The 26857-nt window shown below is 44.3% G+C and overlaps 1 protein-coding gene across 6 annotated transcripts in view; it reads left to right on the top strand.

Moving 5' to 3' along the window:
- Positions 1-26857, top strand: part of SGCD (sarcoglycan delta) — a 454320-nt gene that overhangs the window by 366601 nt on the left and 60862 nt on the right. For all 6 annotated transcript variants that reach the window (XM_072145505.1, XM_072145506.1, XM_072145503.1 and 3 more), the window contains one exon: positions 14835-14936. In XM_072145505.1, the coding sequence (XP_072001606.1) occupies positions 14835-14936 (102 nt within the window). The remainder of the gene's footprint in view (positions 1-14834; positions 14937-26857) is intronic.

Here is a 26857-nt window from a genome sequence, read left to right as displayed (position 1 = left end):
AGTCCAGTACAGGGGCATGAAGCTGCAACCAGGGGAGACCCAGCAGTAGAGCAGATGTGCTTTGGGGCAGCACAAAAAACGAAAGTCTCTCTTGATGTAGGGCACCAACTTGCAGAAGCAGGGGCTCCGTGCGAAACCAGATGGATACGGAGAGAATCTGACCATTGACCGAGGCAATAGACAATGGCTTCTCGAGACGAACCACCGGGAAGTGATGCCGAGAGACCAAGGCTGCATCCACGAAGTTCGCTGTAGAGCCCGAGTCCAGGAAGGCAGTAACCTGGATCTGGGTACCGGTGCCAACGCTGAGGAGCACGGGAAGAGTCAGACGTGGAGAAGCTGTATTTACACCTAGGGACGCTTCTCCCAAGAAGCCTAGGTGCTGGCGTTTCCCGGACGTTGAGGACGGACAGGACAGGAACCGATGAAATGCTCAGGGCTGGCACAGTACAGACAGAGGTTCTCCTGTCGGCGTCTTGAACGCTCTCGTAGAGTGAGCCGGGTTCGGTCAATCTGCATGGGTTCCTCAGCAGAAGATTCAGGCGGACCCTGGAGCGGCCTTTGGAAGACTGGCGCCAGGCGAGGAATGCGTCTAACACGGCCTTGGGGATACTCGGAGCGTAGTTCCTCAGCTCGCTCCTTAAACCGAACATCAATTCGAGTGGCCAAGGTGATGAGGTCACTCAGAGTAGATGGAAGATCCCGAGCTGCCAGTGCGTCCTTGACCTGCGCAGAGAGCCCTTTCTTAAATGTAGCGATGAGGGCTGCATCGTTCCACGCAAGTTCAGAAGCCAGGGTGCGGAATTGAACTGCGTACTCTCCCACCGATGAGTTGCCCTGACGCAAGTTCAACAATGCAGACTCCGCAGAGGAGGCTCGTGCTGGTTCCTCGAAGACAGACCGGAACTCTGACAGAAACGCAGTGAGGTTAGACACAACCGAGTCATCTCTGTCCCAAAGCGGAGTAGCCCAGGCCAGGGCTTTCCCGGAAAGAAGGCTGAGGACAAATGCCACCTTGGACCGCTCTGTGGCAAATTGCGATGGCATCAGTTCTATGTGCAAGGAGCACTGGGTTATGAAGCCCCTGCACATCTTTGGATCTCCATCATACTTGCCGGGCAAAGAGAGGCGCAGCCTGGGTTCAGCAGCAGGAAGATAAGCCGGGGCAGCAGGGGTCGCAGCGGCCGCTTCAGGAGACTGTTGCTGATGTTGGGTAACAAGTAGTTGTTGGAGCATGGCGGTGACTTGCTCTAGCTGATTCCGCTGTGCTGCAATCTGCCGGGACTGGTGGATTACGATGGTGGCGAGATCAGGCTGACTGGGAGAAGGAGCCTCGGCGGGATCCATGGCCGGATCTTACTGTTAGGATCAGTGGATCCTCTGGACCACCGCGGGAGATGTAACTAGCCAACACCCGGAACCGGAGCCTATCTGCACCTGGTTTTCACCAGAGCCCGCCGCAAAGCGGGTTGGACTTGCTGCGGCAGGATACCACTAGGTCGTTCCCAGGTGTGACTAGCCCATGGTGGCAGCCGAGGTCGAGGTACCTTAACGGATGACAAACTCGTAGTCGGGTCCGGGCACAGGGTCAGGGCAGGCGGCAGAGATGCAACGTCAGGTTCAAGTCCGGGATCAGCAACAGGAGGTCTAGGCAGGAGGGAACGGGAACACAGGCACACAGCAACAGGGAGGAACACAGGTAACACGGCAACACAGGACTCAGGAACGGGAACACACAGGAATACACTGGAACGCAGGAATACAGGAATATGCAGGAACACAGCAATACTCGCTAGGAAGCTTTCTCTAAGGCTAAGAGGCACAAAGATCCGGCAGGGAATGATGGGAAACAAAGGGTTATATACAAAACAGGAAATGACCAATACTAATCACCTGTGCGCTGGCCCTTTAAATCTTGAGGCGGGGCCGCGCGCGAGACCCAGTCCGGACGGGAGCGGGAGCCAGGAGAGGTGAGTGCACCGGAGCAGCACTGGGGCAGCGGAGGGAGGCACGGGTGCACCCGCGATATGGATCGCGGGGGTGCCCGCAACGGAGGCACGGGTGCACCCGCGATCCGTGGTATGGATCGCGGGGGTGCCCGTGACATGATCATTGGGGGCATGAGTGTTGGGACCCCTGAAGATTAGCAGAACTTTGGGATCACAAGTCCTTCTTGTCATAGGGATTAACTAGGGCTCTGAACTGGAGGGAAATGGTAGAACAATCAGTGATCTGACATTTTAGCACTTATCCTCTATTATGGGATAGCCCCTTTTATATCTTCCCAATTTGTTTCCACCTCTATTTAGGACTGCTCTACTATCTTTTGCTATTTCCTGGTTTTTATTCGTTGAATAAGGTTCCAGTTTTACTATTGATTTCTTTGTAGTCTCCCCACCAGCACACACTGACAAGTACACAAACACAAACCGTGTCGGCAAAAGCTTTTAATCCAAATTCCACCACCTCTGGGATCACATCCTCTCTCCACCTGTCTAGACGGATAAAGAAGTGGTATGGAGCCTAATAGGAAATAATGACAGGTATTTTGTTAGCTATTATGACCTGTCAGATGATTTACGCCATCTGGGGATGACAGACCTGCAGAACCTTGTGTGAAAATGCCATCTGTGCACGTATGGGGGGGCAGAGCCAGGGGAGGGGGGGGCTGCTAAAAAAAATTCTTCATTCGGTCACGGTAACCATTTGTATTTATGAAATATAAAATTAATAAGTCCCCAGGGGACAAAATATAATTCCGCTTACTGCTTGGTGTGTGATTTTCCCATTTTTCCGTGAAGTGACAAGAACAGCGGACCAATTATATGTAATTATCTTACTTAAAAAGCAGAGTGCCAGCTCATTTCTCAGGGTGCAAAGTTGTAACTTGTTAATTTTATCATTATGGTAAAATGAATAAGTTAAAATGCATAGAACGGGGCGCAACTTTTTTTTTTTAATGGAATTTCGGGACAGGTTTAAAACACATATTAATAGAATGAATTACTGAAAACTCTCTATTGTGACGATACTCTGTCACTATACCTGGAATCAATGGTAACAAGCAGATATAAACACTGGTGGAACGCGCCCCTAAAATCTTTGACCTTGCTCAGTGTTTGTCATGTTCATATTAGGTGTGAGTCCCTAAACTTCAAAAATTAAAGGGTTTTTGTTGTTGATTCCCTATTCTTATCGAAAGAACAAGTTGCCCAGTGTTGAGTAGGACTTGTAGGAGGCACATCATGACATCATTGGGCTTTCAGGATGATCAATTACCACTGAAAAGCTCACAGGGACTTTTGTTGGACCCCAACCATCCTGTGAATAGTAGTTAAATTTCGTAAATGAAAAAACTCCTTTATGGGAAAGCACTTAAGGAAATTTTACCATCACAATCACTTACTCATAGAACCAGGCACCGTGACTTTGGTAATCTCTTTATATTTGTTATCCATGGCCTCTTTGCCTTCTGAAAGCAACTTATGCTAATGGTTAGTGGCACTGGTTTGTTGAGTCTGATGTAGCAATAATGGCGGTAGTGGTGTTTCTGCAAAAAGCAGCCGTGATGTGGCTAAGCTGGATGTGGCTGGATGTGGCTAAGCTGTGAAACGGCAGCAATGAAGCTAAGATGTGGTAGTGCTGTAGGCCATATAGCAAAGCAATAGCAGAATTGAAGATCATATTACTGTAGCAGATGTGTCTACACAGAGAAATCTTAGTTATAAATCTTAGTGGAGGCTTCTGATGTACCACAATCAAGGAGAATGGGAATTGGCCAAACCAGATCTTCTGTCAGAACATGTATAGTTAAGCGAAATAATCATTCTCTTACTTTTGTTTACCAATCTCATAAAGTAATCTAAAAGGGAGATGGTTGGGTCCAAAATGCCTTACACATAAGTAATAGTGCTATGTCGGTGACAGTAAAAACATAGTAAAAACCAATGAAGCAATACAGAGATATTAATTTTTTATGGATATGAAAATTGGTTTATACTGGGTGCACTAAGGGCGGGCCTTATTTGCCACATACGCTCACAGATGCACCATGATACACTGTCAATGATAATGATAAGAGGTGGCATTGGATCGTAAATCCAGGAGAAGCAGAACAGTTGCGACTGTCAGGCATATAAAGCCCGCCCACAATGCACTTACAGACTGATTTGCATATCGATAAAAAAAGGATTATCTCTGCATTGCTTCCTCAATGTGTAATCATAAAGGTGTGTTTCCACTAAAGTTAAAGGCTCCTATATAACGCCATTATTGGTTTGTAAGGTTTTTTTTTACATGACCCTTTAAGACTGTCATAGGAGACAGGTAAATTGGAATGGGGGATGATGTCCCCTTAGTACATATGGTCTGCAGTGATGCTTTATCTACTGGAGGCGATGACCAGAGTCACATATAGTAAAAAACGAATCCATAAATGCATGTCACACTGATGTATGTGGTTTTATAAAGTGCATTAATGTGCGGCACTATATCACTTATTGAAGAGAACTGCTTTTAAATCCATTATTAATATTGAATGCGGAATGTAAATTCTGGGGGGGGGGGTTCTCTTTACAATGATTAATGTGAATTATTTCCTCCATGCAAAGTTAATGTATATTTTAATAGACTGTATATTATATATGAGAAAGGCATACATTATAATACATCGGTTAACCTGTCTCTGAATATTTAAAGGGGGTTTACTGGGATTAATATATTGTTAGACTTTACTTAAAATAAGTCACAAATATTAGATGGTAGGGGTCTGGCACCCGGCACCCGCACTGACCGTCTTACCAGTGCTCCACCACCGGGTCACGACGCCTCTGACTATTCACTATACAATGGCGCGCTGTCCTGATTGTCTTTATACGTTGCTTCCACAAAAAATAGATGCATTCATATAACTGCGTCCCTCACAGTAACCATCTCATCCCACACACATTCCTGCGGGGGCTACATCCTCCATAGGAGTATTTTTGTCATTCTGATGTCAGGGTTTTACAAAACAAGTCAGGGGTCGCAAGTAAAATTAGACCAGAAGCCTTTGTGTAGGACTTAATCTGATACTTTATGTGTAAAAAGTTGAGTAATATAGTAAATAAATTGCATTACTGATTTACAGGTTTTTCAAGCTAAAAATATTGAATATATCCACAGAGTAGGTCCTCAGTATCAGATCGGTGGGGCCCAACACTTTAGAAACGGTGACTGCGGATGACCATCCATTGCTTTGATTGGGAACGAAACTGCAGTGACTCAGGTCAGCCTCTACACAGAGAATGGCGCTGTCTGATTCGTGTGACATTGTTGGCTGAGTAGAGTCGAGCTGTAGGGGTCTTGAGATAAGCAGACCCAACATTTACATTCAGGTTCAAACTGATGCCTCTAGAAACTAGCCATACCTATGATTGGGCTGGGGCGCCCCCCTGGCTATTCATCGCCATGGTTAGTAGCTAAGGGCGTAAATTTGCCGGATTTGCTGTTCGCCCACCAATCCGGCAATATGTCCTGGTCACACGTCTGAACCTGAACACCGAATGCAAACGTCGGGTCCGCTCATCTCTAGTTCTGGGTGTTGGACGTCCACCAATTTGAGGACATATCTCTAGGACTCCCAGAATTGTGAATGTAGGTTCGGGTTATAATACAGACTGTTACTGAGAATGGTAGCAAGATATAGCAGTAGCTTATTTTCTATGTTAAAAATATAATCTCTCATGGGCATCCTCTATAGGTCCAGGTGATCTCTAAAAGTGGCCATATGTATCAGATGAATTTTGGCCAAACCAGATGATTTTAATCCAATGGATCTACCATTAATTGTGTAAATGAAAACAGATTTTGGGGAACAGAAGGGTCAGACATTTTGGATTTCAACATTATTTTGTTCCAAAGTGTGTGACAGCACTTGTACCCCTCTTCCTGTTGAGAACACATGCATGCCCTACCTTGGTGTGTGTATGGGGTTCATGAGGAATAATAGTTGAACAAATGCTATCTAAGGTGAATAGGCATCATAAAGAGGTTGGCCCAAAGACTGGGCCAGTCTTGAAACCTTCACTGATTACGAGAATGGGGGGTCTCATTCCCCCATCGGAAGAGAACAGCAGAACGAGTTAATGGACTACTGCTATATTTACTGTCTATAGGACTGGAGATAAAAGAGTATGTAATGGATGGCAGGTTATTGACCAGTAGTGAAACTTAACCAGTTTGGCATTAAGCAGCCCCCAAAAGTATTGTTTAAGAGACTCCTTCAATAATTGTCTTTAACTCCTATATAGGGATCTGTATTTGGTGTGACAGGGTCACTGGGTATCTACCTCCTTGTTATGATGTGGGTAACAGCTGGTTTGGGGAAGTCAAGGGGTGCTAGTGGGAACCACTAAGGTTAAGGTAGAGAGTAGTCAGGAACTAGTCAATGATCTCATAGGAGAACAATCATAGTCTGGAGATACCGGTGGGAAATAGATGGATCCCCACACTAATTTTATTCTCTTGCATCCTGTGGATAGAGCATAATGTTACAACTTGGTCCAACTGCTTTAGGGCCATAGTTATACTCTTAAAGTTTAATATGCTAGGTGAGCCTTTCCCAAAATCCAACTATTTAAGTGGTAAAACATTCTGGCTCATTTCAAATAAATGCCATCCGAAGCTTCCCATCTCTGACGGGCCATTACTTAACAATTGGGCTGCTCAACTTTTTTGTCCTGTAAAGTGAAGGACCAAATAATTGTAGAATTCCTAACAAATTTTGTACTACCAAATACCCTCAGAACAGTAGCCAGAATACATTGAGGAAAGAAGCACAAGGAGAACATGAAGGGGCACATTTACTTACCCGGTCCAGTCGCGATCCAGCAGCACATTGTCCGACGAGGATTCGGGTCTGCCGGGATTCACTAAGGTCTGGGAGCCCGATATTCACCAGGTGTCGCTTCTGCGCCAAGGTCCGCCGGAGTTCACCTTCTTCTTCCCGGTGCATGTAAGTGCTTGATCTTGCGACACAAATTCTTTTTTAAATTCCGCAGTTTTTCTGAATTCGTCGGGTTGTCCGATGGTCACGCCCCCCGAGTTCTGTTGCGTGAAACCCGGCACCGATGCGGCAAAATCCCATCGCGTGCGCCAAAATCCCGGGGGAATTCGGCGCAAATCGGAAATCGGCAGGAAACCCGACGAAAGTTTACCCTTAGTAAATGAGCCCCAAAAAGTCCACGTTGATGTTCTCTTCTTGAGTTGGACCTCACTCACAAACCTAAGAAGATAACCTCTTGGCCACCATCCTACTTTTCACAGTTAAATTTTAACTTACTTCACAATTTTTATACATTTTCTTTATCCGTGGGGTTTAGTGACTCCTGTTTCCTTTCAAACATTTTTCCATAGCACTAAGATATTTGGGATGTATATGCAAATCACATTACTGCCTAACAAGTGAGAGATCATTTACATTTTTAATGATTTGGTTGGTAACCGGAAGCGGCAGAATACATGTCAACCTTCCAGGCAGACATTAGGAATTAATTTATAAGCACGTTCTAAAATCTACATGAGCGATGACGGTAAAGCCAAACAGACCTTCTCCTCGCATCCACGAAAAATGTCACAAAAAAAGAAGGACCTCTCAAAAATAGTCAGCCTTTTCATAGTCTAGACATCAATAGCAGCTATGTAATCACTGTACCCACTCGCCTCTCCGCTCTGCACTTAATGCACTTAGATCGGGCCTTTTCGGTGCTTGTTCGACTATTACAAATGCGTTTAGTGTTTTTTCGTAATAAAGAAACACATAATATATTGCATTTGTATAGAATTCAGCTTTCTGCCTAGGTTGGTCTCTTACCTTGTGATTACTTAGTTTAATGGGTTGTATTGAGGTGAGAACCAAAGTTAATGTCTCACCATAGTTTAACAAATTGGAAGTAATTTGCTAAATTCAACTGAAATGAGCTCAGGTTATATACATTGCACATCCCTCCAAAAAAGTTGATGATTTTGTAGATATCCCTTAAGTTTGGTGAGGATTTCACCTTTTTTTTCTAGTTAATTTTCTGCAATCTGAATCTGTAATTTGTAGTATAATTTGCAGCTGTTGGATGAAGACCTAGCTGCTGCGACTGTTCCCCCTCCTCTCTCCATAGAGTCTACGGAGCATGGAGAATTCAGCTGAGATTTGAAGTGGAAAGATTATCAGGAAGGTCGGGGGCATGAGAGGAGCAAACCAAGTGGACAGAGAGGCACTGGTCTCTTGTATTCACTTGTACTATTCATACATTTATACAGTTTGTTGAAAAGTTAATGACTTATGGTTACGGTTCCTATAATTATGCCTATATGACATTGACGGTTGTCTATGCCAAGAGTAGCATGTAGATGTAATTGGCATAGTAGTCTCCATAGTAGGTCTTAGAGTCAATTCCTCCCATATCAGCCTTAAAATGCCCATATTTGTTAAAGGAAATATACCATTTGTTTTTATGCATTGTAAACCAAACATAAGAATGCTGTAGCTACACAGATGCAGAAACATATCTTGTTTAATCCCTGAACCAAATAGTTTGGCTCAAATTCAGGACCTTGGGAAAGCAGAGTACATACTAAACTGTCCAGACAGGAGTAATCAACCTGAGCTGGATGACTCATACACAGCAGCTTGGGGATAGTGCAGTGATTGATTACTTCTGCCTGCCAAGGACAACACAGTGATTAGATCATTCTCTGGAGCAGTGCATTATTAGGGTAAGAGGAGAAGCGCCAGAACAGCCACAGGAGCGACAGAGCCTCAATATCATAATTTTATTATTGTTTTTTTCAGCAAAACCACTCAGTTCAGGGATTAATATAGATAGCGACTGGATTTTCAAGGTATGTATGGTTCATAATGCAGTAAAGCAAATGGTAGATTTCCTTTAAAACAGTGTACTCAGCACGTCCCGGGCTGATAATTTTAGACAATCCTCGCATATTTGGGGTTCTGGTGGCAAGTAAAATGGCAACTAGAGTTTTATACATGAATTATCTTGAAAGCCAAGGAGCCCAGAAGAGTGCAGACTTCCATCTTTGCTGCACCTATGTACATACTCTCGACTGCATGTATAATCTGTGCTCATCCCATCAGAAATAGACCCTAAAAGCAGGTAGCTGGCTACAAAGTCGAATGACGTTGCCTTCTGCTAGACCTTAGGGCACTTATTGTATTAGCAGTTTATTATTGCTCTTTGTTTGGTGACCTTGAAAATGACCCTGGATGTAAAACATCTGCAGCATCCTTTAAGGAGCTTTGTCCACAAAGCCAAAATTATTAAATATACTCAGGATAATAAAATAACATGTTTTTAATTCATTGTTTTTAACAAAAGTACTGAATTTCACAGATATAATTCTGATGTTTATATTTTGGTTGTCCCTGGTTACGACCATGAACTCAGTCCTGACTATGTTCCTATCTGGTCAGATTCCTCTCACATGCATCATTTGTATTGCAAGGGGAGGAGGCAGAGAGCACTACAGGCACAGGTGAGGGGAAGGGAATGCATAGTAGTGCTGACTGTGTGTTTTATTGATTAGGTGAGGTAGCAGAGCTGAGAATATCATTGTGTCTTATATTCCTCTCATGACTCTGATCTGTCTCATCTCTCTTTTTCTATGTGTCACATATTAGTAGAATGTTCAGAAGCTTAATGAAAGTGTAGATAAACCCTGTACCCTGATCATCTAAGCACATTGTCAGCACACAGCATCTCATTGCACAGAGAGTTCATAAAGTGTCTGCTCAGCCAGTGCCCACCCACACTGCTGAATCTTACATTGACCATCACTGAGTAGTAGGAGAAAAAACAGCAATAAACCTGACTAAAATTGCAAAGGGGTTAAAAAATATATCTTTATTGTGTAAACATCATTAGGGGATACAAATTTGAGAACTTTCTTCCATGGGCACACCCCTTTAAGAAGCTTTGAACCCCATACATCTTTAATACAACATATGGAAAGCTAAAATTCTATTGTGCCAAGCAAGATTCGTCCCTAATATTAATAGATTATGAACCTCTGTCTTACTGTGACTCATTCTGTGAACTTATGGTAGAAGTCAAGGCTGGTTGATATGGAAATACGGTCTCTCTAGCTATACACTCAAGCTGACAATTTCTGGCTGATAACTGTATATACAAGCATCTACTACCCCCAGTCCTCCCATTAGCGTGTATTCGGCTCAGCCAGAAGTACTTCTTCATTTCTCTGGAGGACCGGGGTTGAGCAGATGCTTGGCAATCCTATGTGGCCAATGTAACTGCCCATCAAGCAATGATGCCCAATGATGCCTGGCAGCTTCCTATTAACTTTCAATTGTCTATAGAGCTTAATGAAAAAACAGATCCACCGATGACTAACTTTCATTTTCTATGTTTTAAACCGAATGTGGTTTGTGATGGTTCCTCCATGGCCGGTCTCCATGCTTCTCCTTGGCTTTCAGAAGCTTTAAACGTCTTCCAACACACCAGGCTCCATATCCTACCAGGTAGCCTACAGCCCAATGTCCATCCTCAAGTGTCTATCAGTCTCCTACACAACATCTTCATGGGTGGAACATGCCCCACAAATGGATCGGAACTGATCCAAAGTATTCCAAGTTTTATCCAGTAGGCCCAGGCTCTAACACAATAATGGGATGCAAAAATCCATTAAATGACAGCAAAGTTCACCAAAATACAACACAATTTAAGGCAGTGGTGGCGAACCTATGGCACGGGTGCCAGACGTGGCACTCAGAGCCCTCTCTGTGGGCACCCAGGCAATCACCCCAGTGCAAAGTTTGCCTGACAGGACTCAAAGAATCTTCCTGCAGTCCCAGGCAACTCAAGATATGCTGCTCTCAGAGTAATTTTAAAGCAACACTGGCTGCTTGGGACTGCAGGAAGAGTTAGAACGTGCAGAAAGGGATTATCTTTGGAGGTTGTCCTGCTGGCCCCATGTTTCTACCTGGAGAGAAGATACAATATAGTCCAAATTTGAACTTCTTCTTTCAATAGTATCGGCGTCCTCAAGAGGCCGATACGATTGAGATTTGTGACAGCAGGTAGCAATAATGTGCTACTTAAAATGCTGTGTCGGCACTTTGCAATAAATAAGTGTTTGCCATCACTGATTTAAGGGATTGTCTTTCCCAGGGCTGATGGTGTATGTCCTCCTAGAATTATTATATATGTACCGCAACAATCTACAGTGCAACACTGGCAGGGGTACCCATTGATCGCAGAGGTCCTGATATACCCCATTTGAACGGACCAGTGGTTGCACATGCAAAGTGCCCCTACAACCTATGGTTGCATATTCTCAGATAGTTGAACTCTCTACTCTTCCTCCAAAGAGATGAATGTCCAACTCCTGTTCCTTAAACATGGAGACTCTGCATTTCTTTTTATGTGATCGATGGAGGAGCAATTGGACCTTTTATGTTTAAGGTCGGTTCACACCTGCATTGGGGATTTCCGTTCCACTCTGCTTCAGAAGAGCATAAGGAAAACTAAAAACTGAAGTTAACCACAAGTTCTTCCATTCGCTTTCCTTTCCCTATAGACCTAAATGGAAGGAACATTTACCAAGGGCCCCGCGGACAGCACTTTCGTCGGACATCCCAACGATTTCCATTTTGCACCGCTGGGGCAGGGATTTAAAAAGGGTTTTTGGCACACGCGATCAGATTTTGGCACAATCGCGCCGGCTTTCATGCAACACAAATCGGGGGACAGGCCGTTGGACGCTCCGACGGATTCGGACAAACCGAGGGATTTAACTGCAAAATTGTGTCGCAAGCCAAGCACTTACCTGCACCGAGAGGAAGATGGTGAACTCCGGCGGACCAGAGTGGGGAAGCGACAGATGCAGGAAATCGGGCGCACGATCTAAGTGAATCGCGGCACAGTGCATTCCGGACGCACAATGCACTTTCGGGAACTCCGAGGGACCGGGTAAGTAAATGTGCCCCATTATCTTCCATTAAGTCATAGAACAACCCTTTTAAGCTATCTTTGCCAACTTGCCTTAAGGGCACTAAAGAATCGGGGGCCCATTGTTATATGTAGGCTAATGTTTACAGAAGTCCTTTGGATTTCCCTTACTCCATGTGGAATATGGCGCCATATTGGATATCTATTTGAGTGAAGGGGTCACTGGTGGTCGTAAACGCAGTTTGAGATGAAGGAAATATTACAAGACGTGGTGGTGATGATGATTATTCAGAATCGCTAAATAGGATGGATGACGGCTCTGTACGAGGGCATATCCAGATTCCAGCTTATTAATGGCTGATGACATTTTTCGCTACGTGTGGGTAGGCAGCTCACTGGAGGGTGGACGAGTGAGTGGTAAGGATCACTAGAGATGTAAATGATACATCGGTGCCAGCTTTCAGCACGGTGACTGATCGGTCGCTCCACTTTGTCACATATTCCTCTCGCTCACAGACACATCTGCTGACGATGAGGCGCCGGGAACGAGAAAAAAAAATCACAAAATTAAACACAATTAAGTCTTTTAGCTTCATTTCATTGGGAAAACACCTGAGAAAATGATATTTCATTACATTCATGTTTACATTGTACTGACCAGATGGAGATCTACGTTGTGTGCTGTATGGACTTGTATGAGTCCTTTACTGCTACCTCCATAGTAGTCCTCGTCCTACATGTCCATGTATACTACTTCTATGCCAGGGTCCCTCTATACCAGTGGTGGCGGACATACGGCGCGGGTGCCAGAGGTGGCCCTCAGAGAATTCTCCGTGGGTATGGAGGCTGTGGCACCAGCACAAAGTTTGCAAGACAGAAACAGAATTCAGGTCTTCTTCCTGCAGTCCCCGGCAGCTCAGGATGTGCTGGGCTCAGCGCTATCTTAAAACTTCACATGCCACACTGCCTGGGACTACTGGAGGAGCGAGGAGGTGTGGAGAGGGTGAGATTATTGGAGTTCCTGCTCGCAGCCCCACCATTATTTCTGTTAAGGAGACTCGAGAGGGAAGCAGTAATGATAACCTGAATTTCTTCTCCTTCTTTCAACTGTATTGGTTGCCCCAGGATGCTGATACGGGTGAAAGCTGTGGTAGGGCAGGGGGCAGTTAGTCATAAGGAGCTTTTTCTGGCTCCCCCATGTCCCCATAGAGAACAGTGTGCACATTGCCAAAGTGCTTTTATAATAAAACTAGCTTTTTCTGTTAAAAAGAAAATCTACATAAAAATGTACCTTCCACTCTGCAGAGCAGTGTCCTGTGTCCCATGGGAGTGGCCAGTAAGGAGTGGTCCCCCCCCCCCCCCCAACCTCGGGAAACCGCTCCTTCACGCTTCTATTTCAAATAGGAGGGATATGGTGTTTTTTTTTAGTTCAAATAGACGCATGACGGAGCGGTTTCCCGAGGTTAGGGGGAAAACAATTATCACAGGCCACTCCCACGGGACACGGGTCACTGCCGCGCAGAGAGATAGGTAAGTTTTAATCTAACTTTTCTTTGTGTCGGAAAATCCTGTTTGGCACTTTGGCCATGTGCACGCTATTCTCTATAGGGACATGGAGGAGCCAGAAAAAGGGCTCCTGATGACAGGTTTCCTTTAATCTGCCCATAATAGAAGTCTATGAGGAGGAGAGGGGGAGAGTGAGTCACAGCAGCTAGGTTTCCTCCCGCTGCAAATCATAGACAGGTACAAAAAGAAAAACGTTTTTTGCAGTTCAGCTCACCTCCATAGTAGAGTTCACAGTACGTGGATGCACGGACACCTGGGCTCGGGCACCAGTAACCAAGGAAGGCAGCAAGCGTAAAAGGGAGAGTTTGTCCAGCTTCCAACAGCATGCAAAAAATCCTTTATCTAAAAATCCACTTTATTAGAAAAAAATTTTAGTATAAAAACATCGCTAAACTGACGCATTTCGAACCAATAGGTTCTTAGTCGTAGCCCTTTTTCGCTGCCTTCCATAGACAGAGTGGAAAATAACCATTATAATAATGCATATATGGTCCAGCTTTAGTGTAATGACTCGGGTACCCACAATGGGCCAGTACAGGCGGTCCCCTACTTAAGGACACCCGACTTACAGACAACCCATAGTTACAGACAGACCCCTCTGACCTCTGGTGAAGCTCTCTGGATGCTTTACTATAGTCCCAGACTGCAGTGATCAGCTGTATGGTGTCTGTAATGAAGCTTTATTGATAATCCTTGGTCCCATTACAGCAAAAAATGTTTAAACTCCAATTTTTTGTCTGGATCTACAATTATAAAATATACAGTTTCGACTTACATACAAATTCAACTTAAGAACAAACCTCCGGACCCTATCTTGTATGTAACCCAGGGACTTCCTGTACTTTATTCAAATTTTAAAGGTAAGTTCTAAGCCTCTGCACATGCATACTGCTCTACAAGTTCTGATATATTAATCGTTGTTCTACTAGTTCTAGTCTATGTACTAATCTAATGGTCCTTCTATACCGGCCGAGACATATGCAGCTTGGCGCCGATCCTTCAAAGTTTATAAGATTAGATGAAGTGAAAATAATGCGAGTAGATGGAATATATTTTTATGCACAGGCCTTTGTTTTTTTTCTTCAAATCTGTAAAAATGATTGGAGTAAAGCGCGTGGTATCTCATCTCCGCGCTGCTGAGCCTCTCGGTAACAATACCTTTCTTTGAATAACAATTGCGCCTCGCGTCTCATCTTATCACACTTATAAATAATTCCGCATTTCTCGCTTATGGATTTGCTGTGCACAAAGTCCCTGATTCCGTATAAAAAGCTTGGATTTACCTTGCGCTCTCTCTGCTCTGTGTTGCAGGATGGAATGGGGAACCTGAGAATCACAGAAAAAGGTTTACGGCTTGAGGGAGATTCTGAATTCTTGAAACCTCTGTATGCCAAAGAAATCCGCTCCAGGCCGGTAAGTCAGCGCTTCTAATCCCTCAGTAGTACTTTATAGAGCAGATCGGGGCAATGCCGCCAGCAGTACAAAAAAAATAAATAATTCTGCAACTAAATACAAATGTATTAGGAGCAGTTCACATCTCGGTGCTGTCATCATTTTCTTTGCATCAGTTATTGTGAGCCAAACCCAGGAGTGTTCGGTCACACAGAGTGGGTGTCATTTACTAAGGGCCCGATTCGCGGTTTCCCAACGTGTTTCCGATTTGCGCCGATTTTCCCTGAATTGCCCCGGGATTTTGCCGCACGCGATCGGATTGTGGCGCATCGGCGCTGGCATGCACGCGATGGAAATCGGGGGGCGTGGTCGAACGAAAACCCGTCGGATTCGGAAAAACAGACGCATTTAAAAAAAAAAATTGGTCGCACGAGCCATACTTACATGCACCAGGAAGAGATCAGTGAACTCCGACGCAACTCGGCGAACCTCGGCGCAGCAGCGACACCTGGTGGACATCGGGCGCAGGACCTTCATGAATCACCGGAAGACCCGAACGCTCGGCGGAGAAGCCGCCGCTGGAATGCCAATGGACCGGGTAAGTAAAGAGCCCACAGATCAGACTTCTTGCAGCCCATTAGCTCCCGACCACGTGGGGGAAGTAGATGACAGAAAGTAGAGATGAGATTCCTAGCTCTGCTGTCACCTATCCAATCCCTCCTCCCCAACATTTCTCATGGCGGGGCCCCCTGACACTGTTGGCCCTATAGAAGCTGCAATGGCTGCTCCCCAAAAAAAAAGGTATACATACTCTGCTTGACTCCCGCTTCCAGTGGGATCTCCAGTTCTGTGGCACAAGAAGTGACTTAGACAACATTGTTCTACACCAGTGACACCTGATATTGCCAAAAGACTGGAAGCTAGATCAGGGTAAATCTTTTTTTTTTTTGGTTACTCCTGCTCCAGCGCCAGGAAATTCTCCAGGATTCCTGGAAACTCCCATTAATGGAAATGCAACTTGAATGCATGGAAGAAAATTGACTGGAGTTGTACTGTATAATCCCGTGAATTTAAAAGGGTACCTGTCATCAGATTTCACCCATTAAACTACTAGCCCCCTCAGGTCGTGAAAAAGGTGTCTAAAATAGCATCTTTTATGTGAAATCTCATTGGTTTATCTACAAAAAGATAGAAGACAGCATAGAAGAGTCAGATTTTACCTTAGATGAGTCAAGAGGATGCAGAAGGGGGTGTCAATTCAGACACCCCTATCTTCTGTTCTATAGCACTGAGAAACATGCTGCTGGTGTCATATTAAAGATAAGAATCTTATCTTTCTGATTGCATCATTGTGGTTTGAAGCCACAGTACTGGGGATACAAGCAGCTAAAGACATAGTTGAGAAGTAGTAGATAGATCCGGAGGAACCACACACTCATAAATGGTTGGTCGTGCAAATGTAGGATTCCTAATCCAATTAGGTAGGACAGAAAACGAAGGTTTTCTACAATATTTTCTTAGAATTTATTCACTATGTGATTTATACATTTAGGCCTTCACTGAAAACATTAGTAGTGTATGAACAGTAGTTGCAAATCAAATATGCGAGGCATAGTGGCTGCGGACAGGTTCTGAGTTGAGAGAGATAGATCTTTATCTGCACCTTGTATTTCCAATTATATTTTAAACACTCTGTATCTATGGATCAAAGAACCACAATTCTGATGCATTCTGAAAGATGAGATTCTTATCTTTAATATGATACCATGAGAGCCATGTTTCTAGGTACCGTAATATAGAACCAAAGATCAGATTTTCTACAGATTACACCTGCAAGCTCTAAACTTGACTCGTCTCATGTAAAAGATGACTCTTTTCTGCTCATATTCACATGATTTTGGCTGAGAATTATACAGGTGAACGGGTGACATGTTTCTAGGTAATATAGAACCAAAGATCAGATTGTCTACAGTGACACTGCACCTGCAAGCTCTAAACTTGACTCATCTCATGTAAAATATGACTCTTTTCTGCTCATATTCTCATGATTTTGGCTGAGAATTTTACAGCTAAATGGGTGACATAAGAGGGAATTCTAGAAAGGACATCTCATGCCTTATCTGAGGAGGGCTGGTAGTTTAATGGGGTAAAATCTGCTGAAGCTAAGGGACCCTAAGCCCTGCCACAAAATTTTGAATGGGCAAATCCCTTTAATTATCATAACTTTCTGTATAAAGATCATATTGTTGCTTGAAAATGAGAAAAAAAATTTACAACACACGAAAGATACAGTACATAAATGTCGCAAAGGGAAGATCACAACCCATAACAAATACATCATCTCAGTGGATATTATTGGAATGCGTTTCAACATAAGAATGATGTCTTCTTCAGGTCGTTTAGAAGAGATAACCTCCAGTAGAGCTGTGGTTCCTCATCAGCATGGAGAAGGATATTATGATATCCTGATAAGACACAGGTATCCACACCACCAGACTTTCTCATCCTGAGAAGGTTATCTCGTCTTATTGACCTGAAGAAGACATCACTCCGGTGCCGAAACGCGTCGTCTCGTTGTATGCATAAAAGTCCACACTTTATCGTCCTAATTTCACTTTTCTACTTTGTAGCAGTGCAATATTTTTTGTGAACCAGGTAGATCAGGATGAACAGGAGAGGACATGGAGAGAAAAAAAAAATCAGTATTCTAAAAGCAAAGTAAAAAGTGATTATTCTCTGCACGCATTACCGCTTCCTATACACAGTTCACAAGACCCCATAGTGTTAGACTGTGACAACCTCGCCTATTTATCGTCCTCCTCCCGAGGCTTGTTCGCGAAACGTAATATTTTTCCGTGTGAGCAATAGCTTTAAATCCCAAGTGAGGGAGGGATATCTATCTCCTGCCACTGCATAGCGCCGTCCATTAATACTGTACCATTGGCTTGTAAATTATTATTGCCTGCAGGTGTAAACAGCAGGTTTGCTAGATCCGTCCTTGGGGAACCGGAGTCACTCCAGGTTTTTTCGGCATAACAAGTGAATCTGCAATCTCTCCGGCGCCTGCACTTAGAGGTTTTTTTAAAATTCAATTAAATGAAATCGACCAAGAGAAGAATTTCGTGTAATCGTTTCTTTTACTTGCTTTCCTATTAAAACATTTTTATTGACATCATCATTCAAAAGACCCTGTTAGGCGAATCGAGTGTGACGGACGTTTTAAAAGGGGACGGTAAAAAATTTTTACCAATTTTTCAAATTTTTTTTTTCCCGATTTGAATTTTTTTTTTTTTGCTGTTTTTTGGACATGAAGCACAATCCTGGGATCGGCCTTCTCAACTGTGCCAATATTTTTTGGGAAAAAGTGACATTGGCGCTATTGTTTTTGCCGGTCTTTAGGACGGGTGAAGCCTGAATGCTTCCTGGGTCATAGGGCATCATATTCCTCATTTAACAGTAAAACAGTTGTGTGGGTATCAATAGTCGGTAGAAGCCAATCATAACCTCATGGGGACCCCTACAGTACATATCCGTTCTACAGAGGTTATGGCTCAATATGGCCTCAATACAGGCCAGATATCTGCTGTATAATACAGCAGACACCTGCTGCTAACTTCTTGGTGCTGAAAAGCAACAATGGCAGTTAACCTGTTAGGTGCTGTGGTTACACTGACCATTTCACCGAAAAAGCGGCTTCACATGGGCACCAGTATATCGCTGCTAAATCCTCAGGAGTGACTGATTGAGGGGCCTGTGTGAAGCTCCTATGGCTTCTAACTAACACTCTCTATCACGGCTGGTGGATGGTATAATTAAAGAGCTTTGTATACACAATATACTGCAATATACAGTAGTATCGCAGAATATCGCATGAGCAATCAGACCCCCTAGGGTTCAAACACCATAGGGGACAGAAAAAGTTGTAAATAATAAATTGCCCAATCTATAAAAATGCAAAAATAATTATCCCATGCTGTGAACCCCATAACAGAAAAAATGTCCAAAACCGCTGCTTTTTCACCAGTTTGTGGACCATAAAAATGTAGATTTAAAGTTATATAGATGTCAAACAGTTCTTATAATGGTATTACTGAAAACGTCATCGCGTCACACAAAAAAATAAATCTATAATAGTTCCATAATTTGGTATCCCCATGATCATATTGTCATACAGAATACAGAAAGATCATTCAGAATAAAGAGGATGTTTTATCTGGACTCTTTAGTGAAAGCCATTAAAGGAAATCTAACATTTAAAAATCCACATTCTCACCCACAAATACCTTTACACAGGTCTGGTTGAGCTGATGCAGAAAGATGTCTTGAATAGTCCCAGAAATCGCTTGTTTCGTCAGTAAATCGATTTTTACGTTATGCTAATTAGCCTTTGGCGCTCCTGTGTTTTTTCACACAGGACTCACCACGACCTGGCATTAACATACCGTATATACTCGAGTATAAGCCGACCCAAGTATAAGCCGAGGCCGCTAATTTAACCACAAAAACTTGGTAAAACCTTTATTATTTTTCTCGAGTATAAGCCGAGTTTGGGTTTTCAGCACATTTTTTTGTGCGGAAAAACTAGGCTTATACTCAAGTATATATGGTAATTCTGCACGCCCTTTGCATGCCAACATCACCGCTTCCCTCCCTTTCTCGCTCCCGCTCTGCTGGACAAAGCCTTGTGATACTACTAGGCTTCGGTGGTAGTTTGCTGAGCCGCACTGCAAGCCGGCCGCGGTGCGATATGAGATGTAGATGCGCATGCGCTAGTGCTCCTGAGAGCTTGGTGACGTCACCGGCTCTTGGGAGCGAGAAAGGCAGGGACTGTAGAGGTTGATGACGGCATACCAAGGGCGTGTATAATTATGCTAGTGAAGAACACAGGAGCGCCGAAGGATAATTAGCATAATATAAAATTCGATTTACTGACAAAACGAGCAATTGTGGATTTTCAAATGGTAGATTTCCTTTAAGGCGTTGTCCATGCTTTGCAAAAACTATGGACACGAATGGGCAGAATGGGCAGATTTACTTACCCGGCCCATTCGTGATCCAGCGGCGCGTTCTCTGTGGTGGATTCGGGTCCGGCCGAGATTTATTAAGGTAGTTCCTCCGACGTCCACCAGGTGGCACTGCTGCGCTGAAGAGCATCAGAACGCACTGGAATACACCGAGCCGGGCTGAGTGAAGGTAAGTGCAATTTTCGAGACACATTTTTTTTTTTAAATGCGGCGGTTTTTCCGAATCCATCGGGTTTTCCTTCGTGTGCATGCCGGCGCCGAAGCGCCAAAATCTGATCGCATGCGCCAAAATCCCGGGGGAATTCAGGGAAAATCGGCGCAAATCGGAAATATACGGGTAACACGTCGGGAAAATGCGAATCGGGCCCTTAGTAAATGACCCCCTATATAACCGGACTGGGGGGGTTGTAAAAACAAAAATACATTTATACTTACCTCCTCCGGTGCTCACGCTCCCTTTGTGCCGCTGCCCGTCTGTGCCATGCCCCTATTTATTAACAGAGACAGGCACACTCATCCATTGCCACGCGCCTGATACATCATCGAATCTAACGCTGTAGCAGAACGGAAGTAGTCAGATGACAGGAGGGGTGGGGGGGCTTGCATAACTTTTTTAAGAAACAAGATGATATCTAAAGAAAAGATTCTGGGAGCAGCAAAAATATGAAATAGATTTCCACTTTATGGATTGCAGTATAAATGCAAATCTTAAGAAAAAATTTCCAAGAAAATTCCCTTGTGCGCCAGCCAAGTGGCCAAGACTGCGATTTTCAAGTTGACTATATAAAAGAATACAGCCCTCAGGACATATTAGTAAGTCGGTCATGAACCCTAATTCTGCTAACATCTCCGGCAACCGTTTTGCCGCAGGAAACGGCAGACGGGAAACGTATGCTACACATCAGTGTGTGCACAGACCGCCTTTACAGCCTCCTCGCTGGCGGGTTAATGATAAAGATTTATATAGACAGAGGAGGTCAACAAGATCAGCATCTGCAGTAGCCGCGTCTCTGACTGATATAGTGTACGCTGAAGCCCAGACATCTGCTCTCGGCTGGAACTTGCCTCAACTCTTGTTCCCAGACTTCTGCCGAATTAAGATGCAAAAAGTTGACACCTTCTAGATGACTCTAATATCCCCAAGAATGGAAATAACTTAAATATATCTTCCAAATTCAGACTCGGTTCATGACCAAACCTTGTAGGTTCCATAAGTGTTGACGATAACTTGGCAATATACTTTTTGATTAGTTTGGTCTGGAAGGTTTTGGCTGCCGGACAGTTTTATATCGAGATACATATATTTATCTACTCATGGTCAGGCTTCTTATCAGAAAACCACAATGGTCATTCAGCACCTGGAGTCTGGTTGAGTACAGTTAGGAGGTAAGAAATATCATGCTAGGTCACTGTGTATTAAAGAGTTAGGAATCATCTAAAATGTGAGTAGTTGGGTTGTCCTCTTCGGACAAGTGGATAACAATCTACTATATCTGTTAGTCGATGACATCTTATATGGCCACTATTACAATTCTAGACTCCCAAACCCTCTGAGTAGTTTCTCAGCGTTATGAAATCATAATGGGAGATGTCTACAGACATTAGGCTTTCAGTTAGTTGCTATGGCCATAAAAACTTTTTGACAACATGTGAAAACTATGGAGAAGAGTAGAACCCCAACACGAGATTGCCTCATTTCCTATATACAGGCAGTCCCCGGGTTACATACAAGATAGGGTCTGTAGGTTTGTTCTTAAGTTGAGTTTGTATGTAAGTCGTAACTGTATATTTTATCATTGTAATCCCAGCCAGAACCTTTTTGGTCTCGGTCACAATTGGATTTTAAAAATGTTGGGTTGTCATGAGAATCAGGATTAACAATAAAGCTTCATTACAGACACCGGTGATATCTGTTATAGCTGATCATTGTAGCCTAGGACTAAAGCACAATAAATTACCAACATCCAGAGGTCCATTTGTAACTAGGGGTCGTATGTAAGTCGAGTGTTCTTAAGTAGGGGACCGCCTGTATATGGGTTGTCCTCTTCGGACATTTTCATAAACATCTACTATATCTGTTAGTCGATGACAACTTCTATGGCCACCATTACAGGTCTGGAGTCCTAAATCCTCTGAGCAGTTTCTCAGCCTTGTTGTATAATAATAATGGAAGACGTCTACAGACATTAGGCTTTCAGTTAGTTGCCATGGCCATAAAAACTTTTCGACAACATTTGAAAACTATGGAGAAGAATGAAACCACAACACAGGATTTCATCATTTCCTATACATATGGGTTGTCCTCTTTGGACATGTCCATAAAACATCTACTATTTCTTCTAGTCTATGACAACTTATATGGCCACCACTGCAGGTCTGGGTTCCCAAACCCTCTGAGCAGTTACTCAGCCTTGATGTGTCAGGTTCGCTAGGGAGATTGCTGGGACTTCTGGTTCTTCTGGTGGTACCAGCAGCGTTCTCCGAACCCCGGCGCGTATCCGCGCAAACTCCACCTCTCGTCCTGGGCAGCGGCTGCTAAGATCTCGCGCTGTCTAGGAGTGGCTGGGACTTTGAACCTCTGCTTGGTGCTTGGTTGTTTCTGCACCATGAGGGGTTAATTCCCAGATGCTGTCCAGCACCTATCAGGTTCTGGAGGTGGAGTTCTGGCTGCATAAATTGCAGCTTCACTAGTCACCAGTGCCAGTGTTTGAAAATCCCTTTCTCCACCTGGTTGCTGCTAGTTTGTATTGCTCTGTATCTGTATCTATATTGTTGCTAACTCGGCTAGTTTTGGACTTTGACTCTTGCTTACTGATTCTGCTTTTGACGTACCCTCTAGTTGTGACTCCGGCTTGTTTACTATTCTTTTATGTTTTATGTTTGTCAGTCTGTTTGTGTTCCCCTTCCCACACTTACCCAGAATATTTCGAGTCTTCAAGTAGTCGCCCCACGGTTTAGCGTGGGGGGGCTATAGGAAGGGACAGAGGTTGGGGCAAGCTCAGGGCACACTATCCCCTGTCTTTTGTGTACCAATCCTAACAGAAACACTGGCCACACATAGGTCTGCATCCTGTATCCGACCTGCTACATTCTCTCCTTCCATGGAGCCTTTGTCAGCTGTGGTCGCTCAGGTCCAGACCCTAACTCAGCTTGTTCAGGATCTAGCTTCCCGTCTCCAAATTCAGGAATCTATGCAGGTTCCACGGCAGACATCACCGCAGGATCCACTGCCACCCATGCCTGAACCTAAGGTTCCTCTCCCTGACGTGTTTTTTGGTGACCGTAAGAAATTTTTTTCATTTCGGGAGGGCTGTAAACTTTACTTTTCTTTACGCCCTCGTTCATCGGGCACAGAGATTCAAAGGGTGGGCGTGGTAATTTCCCTGTTGCGTGGGGATCCGCAAAATTGGGCTTTTTCTCTCCCACCTGACTCTCCATCCCGTTCTTCTCTTGACGCTTTTTTTTCTGCTTTAGGCCAGATTTATGACGAACCTGACCGCCGAGCACTTGCAGTTTCCCACCTTAGATCTCTGTGTCAGGGAAAACGGACAGCAGAAGATTATTGTGCCCAGTTCAGACAGTATGTGACTGACTCTCAATGGAATGACTGCGCCCTAAAAGACCAATTTATGTCCGGACTGTCAGACCGAGTACAGGACTTAGTCTTAGCTTATGCCGAGCCTCAGACATTAGATGATGCTATGACTCTGGTCATCCGAGTTGATCGTCGCCTAAGATCCAGGCGATCACCTCGGGTGTCCTCGGACTGTCAGCCAGCGGCCAGTCCGTCTCCAGGTAGTCCAGAATTGGAATCCATGGAGCTGGATAGCATCTCTCCTGCACAGCGGAAGCAACATCGAATAAGACGCCATCTTTGTTTCTACTGTGGAAGTCCTGATCATCAGATCAACACCTGTTCCAAGAGGCAGCAGCAGGAAAACTTCCGCTCCTAAGCAGTAGTCGGGGGGACTGCTTAGGAGCTCAGGTACTCCCTATTGTGTCTAGAATGTATTTACCTTGTACGGTTAAGTTTCAGTCTGTTTCCTGCACTGGTCGCGCCTTTTTGGATTCAGGTGCTGCGACTAATTTAATCGATTATAATTTTGTCTCTCAGTTTCGCATGTCATTGATTCCATTGTCCACTCCTATCCAGATGTCGGGTGCGGATTTGACCCCTCTACAGGCAGGGTTGATCAAATTCCGAACCCCGCAGATAAAGCTTATGGTAGGAGCTATGCATGAAGAATGGTGTTCTTTTCTAGTTATGGAAAACCTGTCTGAAAATGTCATTCTTGGTCTACCCTGGCTCCGGATCCATAATCCGGTAATTAATTGGGAAACTCTGGAGCTGGTTCATTGGGGTCCTCTCTGTAAGGAGCACCTGACCAGAGTTTCACTATGTACAGTAGTGACGGAAGATCAGGGTCTTCCAGGTTTTCTCTCGGACTACTCAGATGTGTTTTCAAAACCCTTGTCCCAAGTCCTTCCTCCTCACAGGGAGTTTGATTGTAAAATTGACCTTCTTCCTGATGCTAGATTGCCAAAGGGTCGTATATATAACTTGTCGGTACCAGAACGGGAGGCACTGAAGAGTTATATTGATGAGAGTTTGGCAATCGGACATATTCGTCCCTCTGAGTCGCCCACTGGGGCCGGGTTCTTTTTTGTGGAGAAAAAAGATGGTGGTTTACGGCCGTGTATTGACTATCGAGAATTAAATAAGATAACGGTAAAAAACTCAGGTCCCCTCCCCTTGATCCCGGATCTCTTTAATCAGGTTTCTGGGGCCCAAGTTTTCTCTAAATTAGATCTCAGAGGGGCTTATAACCTGATTCGGGTCCGAGAAGGGGATGAGTGGAAAACCGCATTTAATACACCTTTGGGGCACTTTGAATACCTGGTTATGCCCTTTGGTTTGAGTAATGCCCCAGCGGTTTTTCAAGGCTTTATGAACTCCATTTTTCATGATTACATCGGTGTGTTTATGGTGGTGTATCTAGACGATATTTTGATTTTTTCTCCTGATATGGTTTCTCACCAGCAACATCTCCGCCAAGTACTTACCAGGTTGCGCAAAAACCACCTCTTCGCTAAGCTGGAAAAGTGTGTTTTTTGCGTCCAGAAGGTTTCCTTCTTAGGTTATGTTGTGACTCCCTCTGATGTACAGATGGATCCGAGTAAGGTTCAGGCGCTCACGGACTGGGTTCGGCCTACCAATCTTAAGGCCCTACAACGATTTTTAGGTTTCGCTAACTATTATCGGAACTTTATAAAGAACTTTTCTGTGATCGCCAAACCCCTCACGGATCTAACCCGTAAGGGTGCTGATCCAAACAACTGGTCTCCTGCCGCTTGCTCAGCGTTTGAAACTTTAAAAGCGGCATTCTCGTCAGCCCCAGTTTTGGTTCAACCTGACCTCTCTCTACCGTTTGTTGTGGAGGTTGATGCCTCCGAGGTAGGAGTAGGTGCAGTGTTGTCTCAGGGGTCCTCCACTCTCACCAGACTTAGGCCCTGTGCATATTTCTCTAGAAAGTTTTCCTCTTGTGAGAGGAATTATGATATTGGTAATCGAGAGCTCCTTGCCATTAAGTGGGCATTTGAAGTCTGGCGACACTTTTTGGAAGGAGCTCTTCATCCGATAACTGTGCTCACAGATCATAAGAACTTAGTATATTTGGATACTGCTAAGCGTTTGAACTCACGTCAGGCTAGGTGGGCCTTGTTTTTCTCTCGCTTTAATTTTGTGGTCACCTACCGACCTGGGTCAAAAAATGTGAAGGCTGATGCCTTGTCCCGTAGCTTCGGGACTCCTGAGCTTCCAGCGACTACGGACAGTAATATTTTGTCTCCAGGTGTTGTGTTGGCAGCTGTCTCCTCCCACCTCTCCTCTCAAATTTTAGCAGGACAAAAATCTGCACCCAAAGACCTTCCGGAAGGCAAATTATTTGTTCCTCTTTCTTGTCGTTTGAGAGTGTTGGAGGAGACGCATTGCTCAGTATTGGCAGGTCATCCGGGAATGCGGAGTACCTTGGATCTCTTAAAGAGAAGTTACTGGTGGCCTCACATGACTAATGATGTGCACGCATTTGTCCAAGCCTGTCAGGTCTGTGCGCGAGGAAAGACTCCCAGGAGACGTCCTGAGGGGCCTCTTCTTCCGCTTCCAGTTCCCACCAGGCCATGGTCTAAAGTGTCAATGGATTTTGTCACTGATCTGCCAGCATCTCAAGGCTATACAGTGATTTGGGTGGTAGTGGACCGTTTCTCCAAGATGGGACACTTTGTTCCATTAAAAAAGTTACCTTCAGCTGAAGAATTGGCTGATTTGTTTATACAGAACATTGTACGCCTCCATGGTATACCAGATGATATTGTGTCTGATAGGGGCGTACAATTTGTTTCCAAATTTTGGCGAGCATTTTGTTCTAGACTGGAAGTTAATCTGTCGTTCTCCTCAGCGTTTCATCCTGAGTCTAATGGTCAGTCCGAGAGAATGAATCAGGAGATGATTCAATATCTGCGACTCTTTGTCTCGGACAGTCAGGACCAGTGGGTGAAATTCCTTCCGTTGGCAGAATTTGCTATTAATAACCACTGTAGTTCGTCCACACAGGTATCTCCGTTTTTCTGCAATTATGGTTTTCATCCACGTTTCTCTTTTTCATCTGTGCCTGTCTCTAATATTCCTCGAGCGGAAGCCATTACATCCAAGTTGCGCTCGCTCTGGTCACAAGTTCGGGAGAATATTCAGAGGACACAAAATTCTATGGTCCAACAAACTGAAAGAAGGCGCACTAAATCTGATACGTTTGTGGTGGGGGATAAAGTGTGGTTATCTACTAAAAACCTTAAATTGAAGGTCCCCTCTTTGAAGTTTGCGCCCAGGTTTGTGGGTCCGTTTGTTGTTACTCATATTGTTAA

Source organism: Engystomops pustulosus, chromosome 4, assembly GCF_040894005.1.
Source record: "Engystomops pustulosus chromosome 4, aEngPut4.maternal, whole genome shotgun sequence".
In the NCBI taxonomy this organism is placed as follows: Eukaryota; Metazoa; Chordata; class Amphibia; order Anura; family Leptodactylidae; genus Engystomops; species Engystomops pustulosus.
Note: the sequence above shows the minus strand (reverse complement) of the source record. Positions and strands in the feature narration are given on the sequence as shown.